The sequence below is a fragment of the Bos taurus genome, chromosome 7, assembly GCF_002263795.3.
Source record: "Bos taurus isolate L1 Dominette 01449 registration number 42190680 breed Hereford chromosome 7, ARS-UCD2.0, whole genome shotgun sequence".
In the NCBI taxonomy this organism is placed as follows: Eukaryota; Metazoa; Chordata; class Mammalia; order Artiodactyla; family Bovidae; genus Bos; species Bos taurus.
The window spans coordinates 44,878,812-44,899,070 of record NC_037334.1 but is presented as its reverse complement, the minus strand read 5'-3'; the positions used below and the strand labels follow the sequence as shown (position 1 = coordinate 44,899,070).

General features: G+C 50.2%; 1 protein-coding gene across 2 annotated transcripts in view; it reads left to right on the top strand.

Moving 5' to 3' along the window:
- The window catches only part of FSTL4 (follistatin like 4), a 443,863-nt gene that overhangs the window by 367,404 nt on the left and 56,200 nt on the right, over nucleotides 1–20,259 (top strand). For both annotated transcript variants that reach the window (XM_024995163.2, XM_002689187.6), the window contains exon 7: nucleotides 13,616–13,782. In XM_024995163.2, coding sequence (XP_024850931.1) covers nucleotides 13,616–13,782 — 167 coding nt within the window. The remainder of the gene's footprint in view (nucleotides 1–13,615; nucleotides 13,783–20,259) is intronic.

Here is a 20,259-nt window from a genome sequence, read left to right as displayed (position 1 = left end):
TTCTGTGGTATCAGTTGTTATGCCTCCTTTTTCATTTCTTATTTTGTTTATTTGGATCCCTTTCTTTTCTTCTTGGTGAACCTGGCCAGAGATTTGTCCATCTTATTTATCCTTTTTTTTTTTTTTTTTTTAGCATCTTAAGATTTACTTTATTTTTTTTTAATTTTATTTTATTTTTAAACTTTACAATATTGTATTAGTTTTGCCCAACATCGAAATGAATCCACCACAGGTATACCCATGCTCCCCATCCTGAACCCTCCTCCCTCCTCCCTCCCCCTATCCTCCCTCTGGGTCGTCCCAGTGCACCAGCCCCAAGCATCCAGTATCGTGCATCGAACCTGGACTGGCGACTCGTTTCATACATGATATTATACATGTTTCAATGCCATTCTCCCAAATCTCCCCACCCTCTCCCTCTCCCACAGAGTCCATAAGACTGGCTTTAAAAGCTCTTGGTTTTTATTCATTTTAATCCCTACTTTATTTCCTATCTGATCTTTATTATCTCCTTCCTTCTGCTGGCTTTAGGTTTTCTTTGTTCTTCTTTTTCTAATTCGTTTAGATGGTGGGTTAGGTTGTTTATTTCAGATTTTTCTTGTTTCTTAAAGAAGCCCTGTATCATCATTAAACTTCCCTCTAAAAACTGCTTTTGCTGAATCCCATAGATTGTGTATGGTTGTGTTTTCATTGTCATTTGCTTCAGGTATTGTTTAATTTCTTCTTTGGTTTCCTCTTTGACACACTGGTTTTTCAGTAGCATGTTGTTTAATCTCCATGTAATTGCTTTTTCTTTCTTTTTCTATGGGTGATTTTCTAGTTTCATGTCATTGTAGTTAAGAAAGATGCTTGAGATAATACTCTTAAATTTGTTGAGGTTTGTTTTGTGTCCTAGCATATGGGCAATCTTAGAGAATGTTCTGTGTGCACTTGAAAGGAATTTGTATTCTGGGTTGTTTTTTTTTAATGTAATGTCCTGAAAATATCAATTATGTCTAACTGTTGTATTGTATTAACATCATTTAGGGTCTCTGTTGCTTTATTGATTTTCTGTCTAGAAGATCTGTGTATTGATGTGAGTGGAGTGTTAGTCTGCTATTGTACTCTCACAAGTTTGTCTCTTCATGTCTGTTAACACTTGTTTTATGTATCTGGGTGCTCCTGCATAGGTGCACAGGCTTCCCAGGTGGTGCGGTGGTACCCAATCTGCCTACCAGTGCAGGAGCTGCAGGAGATGAGGGTTCCATCCCTGGGGCAGGAAGATCCCTTGGAGAAGGAAATGGCAACCCATTCCAGTATTCTTGCCTGGACAAGAATGGACAGAGGAGCCTGCTGGGATACAGTCCATGGGGTCACAAAGAGTCAGATATGACCGAGCAATTCACACACACACACACACACACACTCCTCCCCTACATATTATGATTTTGATGTCTTCTTTTACATCTTTATATTCATCCTTTTGCTGTTCATTGTGGTTATCTTCACTTTCACAGAAATTTTTTTTAATATGTGTACTGGTTTATTTAAATGATTTTCTTTATAATTGTGATTTTCTCCTATCTATAGATTCTTACGTCTTTTCTATTTAGAGAAGACCTTTCAATATTTTCTTTTAGATAGATTTTGTGTTGCTGTGTTCTTTGTTTTTGCTTGTCTGAGAAATTCTTTATCTCTCCTTCTCTTCTAAATGGGTAAAGTATCCTAGGTTGCAGATTTTTCCCTTTCAGGACTTTGAATATATCTTGCCCACTCCCTTCTGACCTGCAACATTTCCATAGGGAAATCAGCTGACATCATTCTGAGGGTTCCCTTGTAATTAACTCTTTGTTTTTCTCCTGCTGCCTTTAGAATCCTCTCTTTAACTTTTGCCATTTTTTCTATAATATGTCTCCATGTGGGTCTGTTTGGGTTTATCTTGTTTGGGACCCTCTGTGCTTCCTATACCTGCATATCTGTTTCCTTCTTTAGGTTTGGAAACTTTTCAGCCATAATTTCTTCAAAAACATTTTCAATCCCCTTTCCTCTTTCTTCCCCTTTTGGGATCCCTACCATGCATAGATTGTCATGCTCTATATTATCTCATAGGCCTCTTGTTTTGCTTTCTTTTTTTGTTTGTTTGGCTTTCTGTCTGCTGTCCTGATTAGGTGGTTTCTGTTATTTTGTCTTCCAGGTCATTTATTTGTTTTTCTGCATTATTCATTTTGCTCTTCATTGCCTTTAGCTCAGCTTTTGTTTCAGCCAATGAATTTTCTAATTTTTCTTGGTTCTTTATAATTTCCAGTTCCTTTTTACAATACTCTGCAGTTCTTTTGATAGCCTTTCTTAATTCCTTTAATATTTTCATTATCTCCTTTCTGAAATTGGTGTGTGTTAGACTGATGAGATCTGTTTCATTGTTCTTTAGGGGAATGCTCTTGGTCTTTTAACTGAGAGTTCTTCTGTGTCTTCATTTTACTTGTATTTCTCTTACTCTGTGAGTTTAGGAGAAATAGTTATCTACTTGGTCTTAGAGGGCTATTTATATGTGTAGCTTGTATGGGTTTAATATGTGTGGTGTGAGGCCTGTTTTTAGTATTGATGCCTGTAGCTTCTTTCCTCAATGTGTGCTGGTCATTATCCGCTTGACAGGGGATGTGCAAATGCAGCAGCTGGTTCCTAGACTGGGGTTCTCAGGGGCAGCAGCAGCTCAGGCATGCCCCCAGAGTACATGATGGGAGCAGAGGTATCTCCTGCACTCCTGGAGTCTGCAAGGACAGAGGCAGAAGCTCACAACCACTCATGGTTGGCAGGCAGCAGCAGCGGCTCACGGCCACCCCTGGGGACTGTGCAGGCAGTGTCCTGCCATCTCTGAGCATGTGCAAAGGGAAAAGGCTACAGTCCAGGTCCTTCCCCTCTCCTACTGCATCCCCGAAACAATGGCAACTGGCCACTAAGGCAGCCTCGGTTTCCTCTTCATATACCCTCAGTTGTAGTCACACCGGATTCCAGCCTCCCTAAACTGTTTCCACACAGCCAATCCCAGTCCTTGCTCTGCTTCATCTCCAAAGCTCTAGTTCCAGCCTCCAAGAAAACTGTCTACTCCCATGGTTGCACATCTCAGGCTGGGGAATGCAAGACAGCAATACTGACCATCTGTGTATTTCTCCCTCTGCTCCGGCTGCCACAAACTGGCTGCTGCATTTTCCTCTGAGGCTCTGAAGCTCCCCTTCTGTCCCAGCTGATCTCCCCTCCCATGAGGGGGCTTCCCAGGGTGTAGGAACATTTCCTCTTTCACAGCTGCCTCCCAGGGGCACAGGTCTCATCCCAATTCATTTCTTTTTTTCTTTTCTCCTACCTGGTCACATGAAGATTTTCTTGCCCTTTCAGCAGTCTAAGGTCTTCTGCCAGCTTACAGTAGATATTCTGTGAGAATCGTTCCTCATGTAGACATATTTTTGCTGTCTGTGGGAGAAGATGAGCTTCATGTCCTACTACTCCACCATCTTGATCCTGAATGTCTGCACCTGCGTCTTGATAGGGTTCCCCTGCCTTTCTCTCTCTCAGCATCTTGTTCCTTCCACCCACAGAGCATATTATATTGTGCAATTGATTTACATGTTCTCTCCCATTCTGCCTTTAGATGTCACCTCCCTTGGGCACAAAGTTTGGACTCTAATATTGAAAGCCGTGGAAATAGCTATGAGATGAGAGAATGAGATCCCTGGACAGATGTCCTGGGGATTGAAACAGAAGTTAGATCTCCTCTTGTCAGAGGATTAGCAGAGGCTTCCTGACCCAAATGCCTTGCCCTCCCAAAGGTCCCTTCCGTATCTCATTACAATTTCTTCCATGGAAGTAAATTAACTTACATTTCTTTCTCTTGGGATAGGGGATGGTATATTAGATAATCAACACCAGATGCTATAGAAACCCTAAAATCTCAGTGACGTAATACAGTAAAGACTGACTTCTCACCTTTATCGGGTCTGATAGGGTTATGCAGTTCTCCTCCAGCAGCAACTAGGAGGCTATGTTATTTGTTCTCACAAAACACCTGGCCATGCAGTCTCCATAGAAGGAACAAGCGAGCGTGGATGGTAACTGCAGAAGACAGGGTTCTCCAGAGTACCAGAACCAACAGGATGGATAGATGGATGGACGGATAGATGGATGAATGGGTGGATGGGGAGAAAGAGAGATCTATTATAAGGAATTGGCTCACATGATTTTAGAGGCTGGGAAGTCCCAAGATCTGCAGTCAGTAAGCACAAGACCCAGGAGAGCCAATGGTGTAAGTTTCAGTCTGAAAGCTAGCAACCTCAAGACTCAGGAAGAGATAATAAGGGCTTCCCTGCTGGCTCAGTGGTAAAGAATCTGTCTGCAATGCAGGAGATGCAGGTTCGATCCTTGGGTTGGGAAGATCCCCTGGAAGAGGAAATGGTAACCACTCCAGTATTCTTGCCTCAAAATCCCATGAACAGAGGCGCCTGGCAGGCTACAGTCCATGGGGTTGCAAAGAGTTGGACATGACTGAAGCAACTGAGCATGCACTCACTGAAGGGGAGAAAAGACCCGTGTCCCCTCTTGAAGACAGTCGGGAAAAGATCTCTTTCTCTTACTCAGACTTTTTGGCTTATTCAGGTCTTCAGTTGGCTGGATGAGGCCCATGGACATTAGGGAAGGCAATCTGGTTTACTCAGTCTACTGATTCAAATGTTCATCTCATCCAGAAACAGTCTCATAGATATACCAGAATAATGTTTGACCAACTCTCTGTGTACCCCATGGCCCAGTCAGGTTGATCCATAAAATTAACCATCACAATGAGTGCTTGTGTAGCCAGACATGTTCAAATTCTTTTGGTCAGAACCTGTCATATATCTATATCCTGGCTCCAAGAGGGGCTGGGGAATAGTCGTAATGAGTGCGCAGGAACTGGGAAATGAATTAGCATCTGGGAACACATAGCATGGCACCCTCATGCTAGTCAGATAAAAGTTGCCTGCTCATCTCCACCAATAGCTTGTCCAGGAGATTCTAGATCCAGTCTTTGACATCTGTATGAATTTTTGCAAATTCTGAGTAGCTAGTATATAATTGGATAAGATAATACAGTCTTTTCCCTACAGTCACCAAAAACAACTCTGGGTTAAAATACTTTGCTTCTGCAAATATCTTGAGCAGAGGTGCTCCCATCCCTTTGGGAGCAGACTCGGCAGGAAGTGGGAAATACATAGACTAGCTGGCCTGACTGAGGCTTCCCCAGGCACAGAGACCAACCAGGGAGGGACCACATAGCCTGCTGACCAGGAAGCTCTGGGTTTTTCACCTCGGCACTGACCCTGTTCTTCCACTGATGCCTCTGCTGCCTGACACACTCATGGCACCCAGAGCACCCTGAGACAGTGGCATCACAGCCTTTGGATGCTGAGCTCAACTCTTATCTCTCCTCACCTGCCCACAGCAGTCACCTTGTGCTTTAGTTTTCCCAAATACAAAAGGGTTCATTGGCCAGAAGAGGCAAAACAACCCTAGAGTTCGGAGAATACCCAGGTGACCTGGCTCCTGCATGGGCACCCCCTGCCTTGCAAACAAAGAGAAGGCTATGCCAGACCTGGACTCCTTGGGAGCAAGACATGAGTTAGCCTTCCACATCCACCCCTGCAGGACCCACCGCTGGGCACATGGGGAGCTCCACCAAAAGAGGTTGATCAGACTCTGCAGGAACCAGGGCTCTGCACTGGGGTCTGTGGACAGGCTCAGGGGCATGCTCTTCCTCCAGGTGACACTTCTCTCCCTGCTTAGCCAGGAGTCCCAGGTTAGCAGGCTCTGGGCATGATCTGCTTTCTGGCATATTCCCACTGTATCCTAGTACATAGGAAGTGCTCAATATATAACTGTTGAATGAATACTACCCTAACTGTTTACTTGTTTAACATTACTTATTAGGCCCTTTTATGTGCTAGAACTGTGCTAGGTGCTGGGATACAAAAGAAATAAAAGAGATATGGTCTGTCTTCATGCAGCTTATAAAGGTATCTGTTTATATCAGAGAGCAGAACTTAATAACTAAACTGCAGAAATGCTTGAAGAAACCCCAAACAACATAAGTCAATTGAGAAAGTAAATTACCCCCCAGATCTGCAGGTAATTAACTAGTAAATTTATTACCCTCCCCCAAATGAAGCATGCCAGAGGGAATCCAACAGTGACACAAAAATGGAATCTTATTATGCAGAAAGAAATGGGAAATTTTGAAGGAGTGCGAGTCTAGCTGGTCTAGGCCTCCTGCCCAGGCTGGACATGCCCCAGTGCTCAAAATATGCGGGTTGAGATGAAAGACCACGTGTTCCCAGCCTCCCACCCATAGAGTTTCAGTAGACGTTTGAAGGGAGCCCAGAAAGGCAGGCTCTGGTGGAGGGGGCCAGGGGAGTCACAAAGCACCCCCATCACCTCCCCACAGCAGCCCTGCCCTGTAAATGCCAGGGGAGGCCATCAGGTCCAGGCAGTTAGACATTGCCTGTCCCCTACTTGGTCAGATGGCCTTAGGCAACACACACTCTACCCTGGTTTCTATCCCACTCACCATCTCATAGCGTGGCCCTGGTCAGGAATAAGACCAGATTAGTAGAGACTGTCACACGGGCTGCACCTGCTTTGGCAACTCCCAGGCCACTGGTGGGGAGGGGGCTCCCCCAGGGCATGGGAGAAGCACATTGCTTGTTGGAAAAGAACAGTGTCAAAAGAGGCCACCTCTGGTAGGTCTCTGAGCACCTGGTCTGGGGTCTCTCTCCAGGCCTCCCTGGTTCCCAGCCAGCCCCCGAGCCCAGGTTTGCTCTGAGCCAAGCTCAGTCCACACAGGGATGTGGGAGCCAGTAGACTGAGCTTTGGACAGAGTCTTTCCACCAAGAGCATCATTTGAAAAATGGCAAATGTCCGGGTAGGAATGTGTTCCATTAGTGCATTTCTAGCATAAGAAAACTAACACCAACTTGACAGGAATTTGAGAAATTTAATTTCTATTGCCGTGAAGCAACAGAAGCCTGCTTGAGAGGGTGCTGATGGGTTTATGAGTGTCTCATCGAGTTCAAGTCAGTGTGAGAAATAGTGCCTGAGATTAAGGGAAAGCTGTAATAGGAACTAAAACCCAATTCTCCCGTGACTCAAATTTTATGGCCTTCTGCTTCCAGGAAGGGTGCTTGTTCGCTGCTCGTGGTGGGCCCATTAATCCCCCGCACCGCCCCATCTCTCCAAGCTCCAAGGAGCACCGAGGGCATGTGTATGGGGAGGGAAGTGAGGGCTGTGTCTGGAAAACCAAGGGCATTGCCACTCTGGCTTGAAGGGCCTTGAGAGCCAGGGACGTGTCTCCCAGGACTGCACCTGAAGCCTACCTGCCGTGTGCCAGGCACTGTGCTAGTTACCAGAGGGTCAGACAGCCCAGGGGGGACCCCCACCACCATGCAGCGTGCTGAGTGTGATCTCGGGTGTCTCAGCCTGCGTCAGCTCGAAGCAGAATCTCAGCTCCCGGACCAGAGATTGAAGCCAGGCTGAGACAGTGAGAGTGTCAAATCCTAGTCACTAGACCACCGGGGCCAGTGGCCAGTGACAAGTTCTGCTTTGGAGAAAGGAATTATTAAGAGGTGGAAAGAAGTGAAACAAGTAAAGCATTTATTAGGAGGAAAAAAATAAGTGTGGATAGATATACATGGGTGGGCTCAGAGAAAGAATCATGCCTTTGCTGCTGCTGCTAAGTCACTTCAGTTGTGTCCAACTCTGTGCGACCCCATAGATGGCAGCCCACCAGGCTCCCCTGTCCCTGGGATTCTCCAGGCAAGAACACTGGAGTGGGCTGCCATTTCCTTCTCCAATGCATGAAAGGGAAAAGTGAAAGTGAAGTCGCTCAGTCGTGTCCGACTCTTCGCAACTCCATGGACTGCAGCCTACCAGGCTCCTCCGTCCATGGGATTTTCCAGGCAAGAGTACTGGAGTGGGTTGCTGTTGCCTTCTCCAATCATGCCTTTGGGGTAGTTTAAATCACTTATACTGGGCAGGGCTTCTGGTTTCCCCTGGCCAATCATCTTGCTTTGCCTGGCTCTGAGTCCACATTTGGTCTGATTCAGCACCGCCAACCATGCGCATACACATCTCTTAGCCAGAATGGATTCCAGGGCAAGGGTTTCTGGGAAATTGACGGAACATATTATGGTCTGGAGATCCCTCCCTTCTCTGACCTCTGAGGAACCTTTCTGTGCAAGTGTAGTTTGGGAGAGCTCATTGACTTCAAGAATGAGAAACCTGTGATGTCTCAATCTTTTATCCAAGCAGGACTCAGCTCTGTCCACAGGGGACAGCTGCTCAGCCTGGGCCCCATCTATCTTCTGCCTCAAGTGAAGGAGGAAGGTTTCTCTTACGCTGAGCAACCCACGCTGACTTTGGTAGTCATGGCAATGCTACCTGAGCCTCCTCCTCCCACGAGGAATAAGGGGAAGCTGACTAATGTCCAAAGGCTTGGCCTATAGGGAGACAGATGTCCCAAGCTGTGAGGAACCCTGATCTCCCTTGCCCTCCTCCAATTGCCTACCACCTGGCAGCCTTCCAGTGTGGCTCTTACAGCAAGGACATCATCTCTCTGTGGGCAGCTCTGCCAGCAGTGCTGGACAAGCTCCCCAGTCCAGCCCTCTCTTTCTAGAGACCCTTTCTACAGATATCTTCTCACCCCGAACCTGACCGGAGCCCCCAGCCCAGCCCTCTGTCACTGTCCCCAACATGCTCTGGGCACAAGGCAGGTCTTGTTGCTCGGTGCCCAGAAACCTATGGACACTTCCCACAGAGTGGCCCTGGAACCACAGATGGTCAGCACCATGGGAGCAGCAAAGTCATAGTCAAGAGTTGGAAGGAACCCTTGCTGGCCCTTCCACAGGCTCCTCCCTGGAGGGCTGCAGTGTGGCTTCTCTACCTCCCTCTCTGATGACTCTTGACCCCACTGCAGCAGAGTCCAGGTCCAGACACATCTGAGTCCCCTCATCTACAGGCGTGCCTGGGCAGTGGTGAGCTTCAGCCCACAGTTCAGTCAGTGTGTTCACTGAACACATATGAGGGCCATCTCCACAAATCCCAGGCTTCTTGGCCCTCCTCCAGTCCCCATCACAATGGGAAACTTAAGAGGATTGTGGGGTCCCCTCAGCTGGTCCACACCACCACCACAAAGCCCTCTGCTATCGCTCTGTAGTGAGCAGGCATGCAGTTGCACATGCGTGCATGCATGCTAAGTCGTCTGACTCTTTGCTACCCTATGGACTATAGCCAGCCAGGCTCCTCGGTCCATGGGATTCTCTAGGCAAGAATACTGGAGTGGGTTGCCATGCCCTCCTCCAGGCGATCTTCCTGACCCAAAGATCAAATCCGCCTCTCTTACATCTTCAACATTGGCAGATGGTTTCTTTACCACTAGTGCCACCCGGCAGGTTGGGGGTAGGTGCAATAACTGAGATCACATTTCCTTCTGATGACTCTCATTGTCTGCACAACACAGCTCCACCCCTCTTCCCATTATCGTCTTTTACCATGCCTAGGCTTCCGGATGGGGCTGTGAAGGGATGGAGGGAACCAAAGAGGACCTCTCTGTGTGTCTTCAGTGGCCACAGGGTATTGATCTGCCCAATACACCCTGTTTAGCATGACATTTGACCCCACCTCTAAGCACCCAGCACCTGGTCCAGAAGTGGTCACATGGCCCAGGGCTGTGGGTCAGTCAGTCCTGTGACTGCAGAGCACTTCATCACCTGGCCCGGGAGATTGCTTCGTGAAAGAACATAGGAGATGAGTCTGGGTAATCAGAGTTCAGTCCGTGCTTTTTGCAGGGCCCTTAGGAAAGATTTGGGCCCTTTGTCCAGGATCCCACATACAGGAACAATGTGACCATGAGGCCACCCCTGGACTCCTTGCAGCCATGCAGAGAGTGTCAAGGGCCCTGGATGCTTGTAGTCTCCTCCACCCCTGAGCTTTCCCAATTACGGGCATGAAGATCAACCCCTTTCTTTTTTCTTTTCCTAAGTGTGTTGAGCATTTCAGAGAATTTCTGTTACTTAAGCCTGAAAAAGCCATGACAGGTTCACCAGGACAACTTTCAATGTTCTTCACCCAATGTCTGTCTAAGTTTCCCTTTATGTGAAGACTATAGGGTCCCAGAAACATCCCATGAGGTCATCCTAGAGACTGGGGCTGAGGGTCTCAGAATAGACAAGTAGAAGGTGCCAAGTAGGCACAAGCTTAGGCCCCAAACCACAGTGGGATGGGAGCCAGCAGGTACGATTGAGTCAACTGGGAAACTATGGGGCAAGGTCAGGGACTGTTCTCAATTCGTGATGAATCTGGGGGTGATGGGGAGCTGCTGGTAGCTTCTGAGCAGAGCCCTGATATACCTTGCCCTCCAAGTGGTGACCAGGACACTCAGGGACAACAGGGACAAACTGGGGGTTGGGGGAGGCGGTGACCACACAGGAGGTTCTCGAGGACCTGTAGGGAGAGGACAGGAGGGCTCAGGGAGCATCAGGAGGGAACCCGTGGGGGCTTGGCATGTGTTCATGCTGCCCCTTGAGGCATCATTTGTACCATCATGGCAAGTGGGCAGGGAACAGAGGCAGATGGTGCTGGGGAAGCAGCAACCAGGCGCTGGCAGGACAAAGGAGGATGAACAGGGACGTCTGCTCAGAACCGTACATGCAGAGTCCAGAGCCTAAAAGTTGGCCAGGGCTCCAGAGCCCTCCTAGACCAACCCTTCATGACTCAGCTGGGGACCGGGGATGGGAAGGGACCTGCCCAAGGCTGCCTGGGGATCTCCAGCAGCACCGGGGGGGCCAGGTGTCCGAAGCCACAGCCCCACATCTGCCCGGTTCACTCGAGCCCCGACCTGGGAGGTTGCCTCATTTTTCCCTCACTGGGAAATCACCCTGGGAGGTCACTTAGCAGGGAAGTGGGGCCTGCCGGGGAACATGTGTTGAACAGTAAAACACCCTCAGTGAGGAGCAATTCGTTGGCCATAAATCTCTCTAGAATTTTTAAAGGACCTAGGGAATATTGACATGAACTAAATCTAATAAAACATTCATTTAATTAAACTTTAAATGATCCAAATATTTGCTGTTTGGTTAATATTTGTGTAGCTGACAGGAGCAGAATTATGATGGTTTTGTCAGTATTCACACATTCTAATTTTTCCTGAGTCTTTCCTGTGAAATCGCACATCTTCAGACATACGAATGCTTGGGGGCATGCTCAGGAAAAAAGTGGGAAGCAGCCGTCCCAGCGGCGGATGGCGAGCCGCACAGGCTTCCCACTTGGGTTCGTTTGCTTGTTTATTTTCAGCCCTGTGCTATAGGCTCCTCCAGACATTTTTCTACAACTGTTTAAAACACAACTTTGTGTTTCTGAGCGTAGAGGGAGGCATACGGCTGGCTGTCCTCTGCCACCTCTGGTCCCACTGCAAGGGCCCCTGGTCGCCCTGCCCACAGGCACCCTCAGCAGGGATCAGCGCCACTGTGCTCCTGGTCTGGGCACTCTCAGCCCAGTGGAGTCCAGAATCCCATGCTTCCCAACAGTTCGGCCTGCCAAGCCCCCGCTGGCACAGTCAGGCTCAGGTCTGAGAGTCCAATGCCGTCCTCAAGTACAGAGGCACAGAGCGCACCATGAACCACTGGGCCCCTCCACGCCACTCAGGATCAAGGGGGCTCTGGCAGATGAATGCAGACCCTGGCTCTCTGCCGCGTCCGTGTGGTCACTCTAGGTGCAGAGGGGCGCCAGCCGGGTGAGGGAGGTTTCAGCCTCCTCTTGGAGCCTCCTTGGTTCCCCTCACCTGCATACAAGCAGGCAAGTTCTCTGCCCTTCCCGCTGTGTCCTCCCTATTCCCCTGGGGACAAGGGGGCTTTCCACGCCCCTTCCCACTTCCATAGGGCCTTGAGGCTCATCCCAGGAGGGAGAACAGTCTCCTCTGTACTTGGGCACAGTGGGAGCTAAACAATATTAGTAAATCCCTCTCCGCGTCTCTGCCCCTCTGAATCTCTGAAACCTGGGTCTTGCTACAGGGGGGTTAATGCCTTCTCTGCCCTGAGCAATAAGCCTCATGACTCAGAGGTGGGAGGGCAGCAAGTTGAACATGATTTAAGAGGGAGCTTGAAATGCATCACTTTAGTGTTTATAAAATATTATGCCGTTTGCATCAATCACTCGGTGCTTATCTTGCCCCATGTGGCTCCTTCACCAGGAGTCCCATTTTTCCTGTGTGTGATTGTCCCCTCTCCACTGGCCTGTTGCCTTTTTTTCCCTCTGTATTTCTATTTCCTTCATTTTTCATTCAGCCATCCAACAAGCACTGATTAAGCACCTAGTGTATATCTTGTTCATCTTTGTGGGCCCAGGGCTGGACCATGAATGTTTGTAGTTGGGGGAAGGGCTTTGCTGCCCAGGGCTGAACTGGTCTCTACTGCACCAGTTCTCACTGCACCTGCTCGTCGATGTGTGGCACCTCTGATGGATTTTGCTCCCCTTCTCCACCGCCCCCCTCCCCCCGACACACACATACTAGCAAGAGAGTGTGAGCCTAGGTGTGCTGCCTGGTCACAGCTCAAATGTGTCCCACGAAGTCGCAGAGCTCAGGTCCCAACTCTGGGCCTTGCTCCACACCTGTCAGGGCCCCCCCAGGTCCTAGCACCCTTTGCCAGCATCCTAGAATCAACCCAGGTCCCCAGAGCCAGCCCGCCTCCCTCCGCCCACGCTGCCTCCCCAAGCTGCCCAAGAAGATATGAGGGAAGGGCAGTAGGGAGGCCATGCAGTCAGCGAAGCTAGCGACTCCCCACTCCAAACCTCATCCCATTTTGGCATTTGAGTAGCCTGAGTTTGATTTTTTTTATTAACCCTGAGAATTCTGAAAGGTCTGTGATTCTAAAAGGGAGATAATTTAGACCCTCCCCATTTGCCTGACAAGTGATCAGTCTTAATGCCAGTTATCAAGTGTGAAGTGGCAAGGATTAGTCATTTGTGCAGCCCAAAGTACACTTCAAAAAAATTAAAGGCTGCAGTGCACGGTCGCTGAACAGAAACCCAAATCCAAGTTCACAGGCTCCTTAGGCAGCAGCAAACCTTCAAAGGTCAGCCAGTTCTCTCCCCAGACTGCAGACAGTGCAACCTTTAATTTGCCCCCAGGTGGGCAAGAAACCTGTCGGTCCAGCCAGCGGACCTTGACTGCACTTGGCAAGGGCTGGACTCCATGGGGCCTGGTGAGCACAGGGCGGGGCCGGTGCATCTGGCTCCCCGCTTTCAGCGGGGCAGCCCCATGGCCCCAGCAGCCCACCTCCCTGGCTCCACTTACAGATCCACAGCCCTGACACTTCCACTGCGCTGGCTATGGTTCCTAACCTGATGTGACTCACAGAGCCCTTGGAGCGTTTGACATAAATCATGGCCCCTCTCCCAGGAGTTGTGTCCATCTGTCCATTTAGCCAGCCCACTGTAGATAATGCTCCTGATCCCTGAAGTTCCCCAGGCCCCTGACCTGCAGTAGATCCCCTTGGCCACATCCTTTCGAGTAGAGACTTCACCCCCGTGGGCCTGCAGCTGACAACATCTCCTTTCCCTGCAGAGGTGGTGCAGCTCAGCCTCGCCCCCGAGGAGCGGGTCAGTGTGGCTACAGTGACCGTGGGACTGAGCACAGTGCTGACCTGCGCCATCCGCGGAGACCTGCGGCCGCCCATCGTCTGGAAGCGCAACGGGCTGGCCCTAAACTTCCTGGATTTGGAAGACATCAACGTAAGTCACCAGGCTCTGAGCTCAGATCCACCGCCTGGGGTGGCCAGCTGTGTGAGATGCCTTGTGGGAGCTGCAGGGCCAGAGGGCTTTCTTTTCATATCCCCTGTTGGTGCCATCCAGCCTGCTGTCTGGTGTCTGGAGTTATCAGTCCCACCTTGTGCAGAGAATAGGATGGATGGATGATGTCTGCAAACTTCCAGCCAGGCCCAGAATAAGGTGAATACTGGGGGCAAGTCTGTGGATGGGGCAGGAGGTTCCCGGGAAGGGGAGAGCATCTGGCTTGTGGGGGAAGATGCTCTCTCCTGGGAGAGTCTCTAGATCCTGAAGCTGGGAAGGGCACAGACAGCTAGACACTGGGGAGAGGGGACCCCCTGTGGAGGGCAGAGGTGGCCTCTGGGATGGTTGACTGGAAGGCAGGGGCAGGGGGCGAGATAAAAGAAAACAAGATCAGACCAGAGGGACCTGCCCAGGGGTCTTGTTTGCTGGGCAAGGAGTATGGATGTGATGAGTTGAGAGGAAAAAGAGAGTTCCTGTGTCCTCACAGCCCAACGTGAGCAATGGGGGGCCTCCTGGGCTCTGAGGACCCCAGGCAGTGTGCACTGGGGTCCCAGCATCACCCCACTCTGCTTCTATGACTGGACAGTTTCTTAAACGTATCCTCAGTGAATTAATCTATTAGAAAAGCAATGTTAGTGGTGCCTCCCTTCTGTGGGCCTTGAGGAAAAGAAGGATTGAAGAGTCTGCACTGGCCCAGGTTTGGCACAAGGAGGGTGGGCAGCGAGGGGGCTGTGGTTTCCCAGGAGTTCATGTGAGACAATGGAGTAATGTCACCCATGCAGGGTGCTGCCAGGATGGTCTATAGGTCTTGAGCTACAGTGACAGGAATTCAAGTTTCAGGCAGAAGACAAGCAGCCCTGGTCTCCTTGGCTCAGGACAGGCCAACCCAGAATGGGCCTCTTGGCCCCAAGAAGGAAGACCTGTGGAGTCAGTGGTCAGTTCACACTAGCAGCTGTAAGGTGGGGGTTAAGGTGCCAGCAGAGAGAACTGGCCTGGACCGTGTGACCCCATGAGTTGGACTAGCACAAAGGGCCAGTGTGCACCCCAAAAAGAGACCAATCGGAACTGCTTGGATGGAGCACCACTCCAGCCATCAGCCTTGCCCCGCACTGGAGTGACCCATCATATCAGATAGTGAGCTCCCTGTCCCTAGAGGCATACAAGCTCAGGGTCATGGTAAACAGTGCTGCCAGCCATAAGAAGGCAGCTAAACCCCATGATCTTAAAGATCTCATCCAGCTCTGAGACTGCTTTGTGGAAAGAGAGGGTAACAGAAATCATAAAGCTGGGACTCTGCCACTCTCTGGGTCCCTTTGGATGCACACTGAAGACGGTCGGGGAAGCAGATGGGAAGAGGGGGTCACTCTGGAGTCCAGCCCTGGGCAGGGCTGGGCAGAAGTGCCCTTCCCCCACCTTTGTCACACCAGGCAAGATGGTTTCCTTGCAGTTTCCCCTCTATAGTGAGCACAGACAGTATCCACCCACCTCTGAATGTCAGTGCCAGCACAAGCCTGGTTGCTTGCTGGTCAGGTGCTCAGTGGGCAGAGTTCTTCCTCTGAGCCTAAGATGCCCAGGGCTGCCCTGAGATCTTAGCAAGGGAAGGCAGTGTCCTGCTTGTGAAGACTAGGGTGTGTATGTATGTGTGCATGTGCGTGCTATGTGTGTTTCTGGGGTGCACATTTGTGTGTGCAAACCTCTCAAGGTGGGTTGTCAGCTTTTAACCACGATTGGCCAGTGGTGATTAATTCAGATCTAGGTCAAGCCCGCCTGTGTCTGAACGTCCATGTGCATGGCTCGATGCTCTATTTAAAGACATTAGAAATAAAGGAAAGGCAGAGCTCCTTTTAATGCACTTGCCATCAGTTAATTAAATTACTTTGAGTGTCTTTCCCCTCCCTCGAACATGCCTCCAGCACCAGCTCAATTGCATTTCTACTTTTCACAGAGAGGTTAGCAATTTGGGTAATTGTGGTGCAACTGGAGATTAATGGCCTCTCGTTACCTCCCAGGAAACACTTGCTCCTCTCGGCAAGTGAGCAGCCCTCGAGCAAGCAGGGCCCTGTGCTTCTGAGAAACCCCCAAGTGAGGGCGCAGGGCAGTGCTAGCCCCACAGGGATCCTGGCCCGATACATGCAAACACACACACGACACACTCACACACACAGATACATATACATACACACACATGTATACCTGCCTTCCAGAGAGGAGAGTGACAGCACAGCCTTACTTATGAAGGGCACAAACAGGCTCCAGTGTCAAAGGGACCTGGGTTTAAGTCTCAGCTCTACCACTTACTGGCTTAGCGACCTTGGAAATGGCATTTGACTTCTCTAAGCCTCAGTTTCCTCTTCTGTGGAAAGGGAATGAATAATACATCCTGCCTCACAGCAACCCACTCCAGTACTCTTGCCTGGAAAATCCCATGGATGGAGGAGCCTGGTAGGCTGCAATCCATGGGGTCGCTAAGAGTCAGACATGACTGAGTGACTTCACTTTCACTTTTCCCTTTCATGCATTGGAGAAAGAAATGGCAACCCACTCCAGTGTTCTTGCCTGGAGAATCCCAGGGACGGCGGAGCCTGGTGGGCTGCCGTCTATGGGGTCGCACAGAGTCGGACACGACTGAAGTGACTTAGCAGCAGCAGCAGCAGCATAGAACTATAATGAGGATTAAAAGACACATGAAGTTCTTAGCACATGATGTCCATGCTATTATGCTCTCATTGTTGTTATTTCTATTATTACTACTTCTCCCACCAGACAGCACTCTCAACCCCTTGCAGCCTGAGTCCCCAACCAGCAGTCAGTGCAATCTGGTGAGGCCCCCGTCAGGTAGATGTGACTCTGGGATGACACAGCCTGTCGTCACCTTGATTCAGGTCAGCCTTGATTCATCCAGGGGGAGACACTGACCAGCACCTCCAGTGGGTCCAGGGCCGCCCTGGGTGAGCCATACACCTGCTCTGAGCCTGCGGGGCAGCGGAGATGAGGTTGTCCACCTTAAGAGGGCATTTTCAGGCTGAGCGTGTTGACAGGAGGGCACCCCACCCAGTGACTGGCACACAGCAGGGGTTCATTAAGCACAGCCCTGCTCTGGACAGTGAGGGGAGTAGCCATAGGAGGAAATTAGGCTGCATCAGGGCAGGGCTGGGTCATCAGGATACACAGGACATTCCTGAAGCAAGACGGGTCAGGGGAGAACAGTCCAGGGGGGCTACCCTGGTAGAGCAAAGATCAGGGATCAGTGGGTTCGTAGAGCTCCCCAGCCTGTGGCACCTCAGCGCCTACCCGCTCCTGCCGTAGTCAGAGATGAAACACAACACGATCACAGGCCTTGTAACGAGTGACTGGCTCCGAAATGCTGCACTGACGGGGAAAGCTGATCAGCTTACAAAACCCAAGGCGGGGAGATTAGAGAGTGCACAGAGGTGTGGGCCACCTTTCTTTGTCATTTGTATGAGACATCTTGATTGGCAACAAAATATTAATCACTTTTTCACTACTCTCTTAATGAGAAGCTTTCATGGGCAACAAATATTAATTTGTCTTGTCTTATCTGTTAAGAATTCCGTTAATGAATTCGGTCACAGAGCTATTACAGAATGCCATGCTAATGACACATGTAATTAAACTTTTCTGACTTGCCAACATCAAGGAGGCCCCAAGCATCAGAATAATATTTGCTCAGAAAGTAAATGTGCCCGTTTAGCCCGGAGCCGCGCAAGGAGGAGCCCCTCAGATTCCCCAGTGAGCGATGTCGCTGTCAGGAGCAGTCAGGAGTCGCCAGTATGTACACAGTTGTCCAGACAGCACACATGAGGAACCCTCCTCTGGATTCACTTCCCGAGTGACAAGTCCAGAGCCATAGAGCAAAGACACTCTCCCTGGCTTCAAGGGGACAGCGCAGCACAGTGTAGCTGGTCCTAGGGACCTGGTATTCCCCCTCAAGGATGCCTGAGCCCTCCCCACAGCAAGACATCTAAATCTCTCTGCAGCCCGGACCATGAGGGGCCCTGACTCAGCTGCAACCAGAAAAACAACCCCTCCCCAAGCAGAGGGCAGCACTGGATACTAGAAGTGCAAAGGCCCCCTAGGCCGGCGCCCCCCAGCTGGGGTGGGAATCTGCCCCGCTCCCGGCAGTGGGTCTCCAGATTATGATGCCTCCTTCTGTTTGCATGACAGTTTCTACTCGTGCACCGTCAAAGGCGGCCTATAATTTGTTTATTTCCCAGCCAACTGCTGGGATCTCTACAGGAGCAGCTGTGGGTCTGGCAGCTTCAGACCTGGCCCTGCACCCCCTGCCTCAAACCCTCAAGGACCCAGGGCCATGGCTCCAGCTCAGAAGGTGCCCTGGTCTCAGGCCAGGCTGCTGGCCAGGAGGGTACCTATGCTGGTGTGCCAGGGTGACGGGCACCTCTCAGCAGCACCCCCAGCTCCGTGGACCTGTGGTCAGCCCGCCTAGCCTCTGTCCTGCTCTGCTCAGACAGCACAGGGCCACGTGGGAGAAGGGCACCCTATCATCCCCGGGGCCACAACCAGAGCCTGTGGGGGGAGCTTATACTAGGGAAGGACTCTGCCTTAGGAGGCAGTGAGATGCCCTCACCACAGGTACCGAAGCAGGAAGGGGACCAACTGGTTCCCCTTTGAGGGTTCTCTGGGCCCTGGGGTCATGTAGTGCTGTGATAAGGAAATCACCTGGGAGACAGGGCCCTGTGGGATACGAGTTGTGCACAGGAGCCAGGAAGCTCCCTTTTTCACCAGACAACAGAGCCTCAATCTTTCTTGTCTCCTAAGGGCTCAGAGCCAGTCTTCAGTCCAGGGTGGGGCCCATCTCAGCAGCAGATCCATACACTCCTCACCTAGCCAGGCCTTGCACACTGGGTGTTCTTTGGGGTGGGGGGAGGCTGCCCCACTATCTGCAGAAGCAGGGCCCGTCCTGGCCTCAGCGCCCTGCCCAGACCACACAGCAGCTACTCAGGAAGTGAAGGGACCGTCCCCAAACCCAGTCTGCACCCCCTGATCCAACAATGTCACCTGCCCTCGCCACGTAACTGTCTTCTTCACTGTCCCTTATGTCCCCAGGGACAGGGGCTGCCCATGAGGGGAGCAGAAGCAGGGAGAAGACATCCCCAAAGTCCCAGAAATTAGCTGATCCCCAAATCCTTGCTAGTGTTAACACAGGTATTTCTACCATCGGTACCAAGATGCTGCTGTGTCTGGGGGGCCGGTCTCCATGATAGTCCATTCAGAAGCATCATCTCATTTAATCCTCATCACAACCCTATGAGGCAAGTGGAATTCTTTCACTCGGGTTTCAGGAACTTACCAGAGCCTGCAGCCAACCTGCACACCCCAGTTAGAGCTTCATGGGTTCCTTGCTCTTAGGACAATAGCGTCTAGCACCCAGCACTGCCAGGGTCTCGCTCTGGGGCAGCTGGACCCACCTTCTGCTCTAGCAGTAATGGCTACAGTACCTGAGCCCCAATGTCCACTCTGGGTGCAGCTGTGTGTCTGGTGCTCCAGGTCTCATTAGCTGCTGGCTTCTGCCGCAGCAAAGAGAAGGCAGAAAGCTTTTAGACCAGCACATGGAGTTGTTTGGCCAAGATATCCTCAGGATATTTTTCTATTGTATTCTTCTTTAAAAAAAAAAGCTCACAACAAACCCTAGTATATTGCAAATGACTTGAAAGAGCCACTCTTTTTTGTTGGTTTTTTCTTTCACCAAATCTCCCTATTTGGGGCTTTCAAATGTCGACAGGCAGAGTACAGTGATAAAAGCAGAAAAACAAAACCCATTAGAAGAAAGTATTTGTGGCAGTGTTTGAAGGATGTGTTAAAAGGTTCACTTTTTTCCCATGCCTAAATGGTGTAAAACCATGGACAAATAACTCTAATGAAGCATACGCTCTCAGCCAGCTCTTCTTTGGAAGTGAGTTATTAAAAAGACCAAAAGAGAATGATTTAGGAGCTCATGACTCATTTAATTTTTATTGTCTTTATATGAACCAGTCATGAATCCATTGTAAAAAGATGAGAGGCGTTTGATTAGCATGGAGAGCTGTTTGCAACATGCTAGACGGTGGTTGTAGGTTCTGCATTAAAATAATCTCATTAAACGCTTGGGTACATTTTGTTTTAAGATCTTGGAAAACACTCTACTTAAAGCGTTCAAAGGTTTTGGCCAGTTCTCTCCAGCTCCTGTCAAATAAACCCTGGTTACGGATGCACATCCGGTTCTTTTGAGCTTTGGATAAGCTCAAACCACTAGGAGGATTGGCCGAAGCTCGCCTAGAGACAGAGCTTGGCCCATGGTACAACAGCTTGTAGAGCTCATGGGGGACTCTGCCCTTCCAGGTACCTCATCTGGCCTTAGCTTTCTCAGTGGCCTCCTCAGGGTCACCCCTCATTCTCCACTGT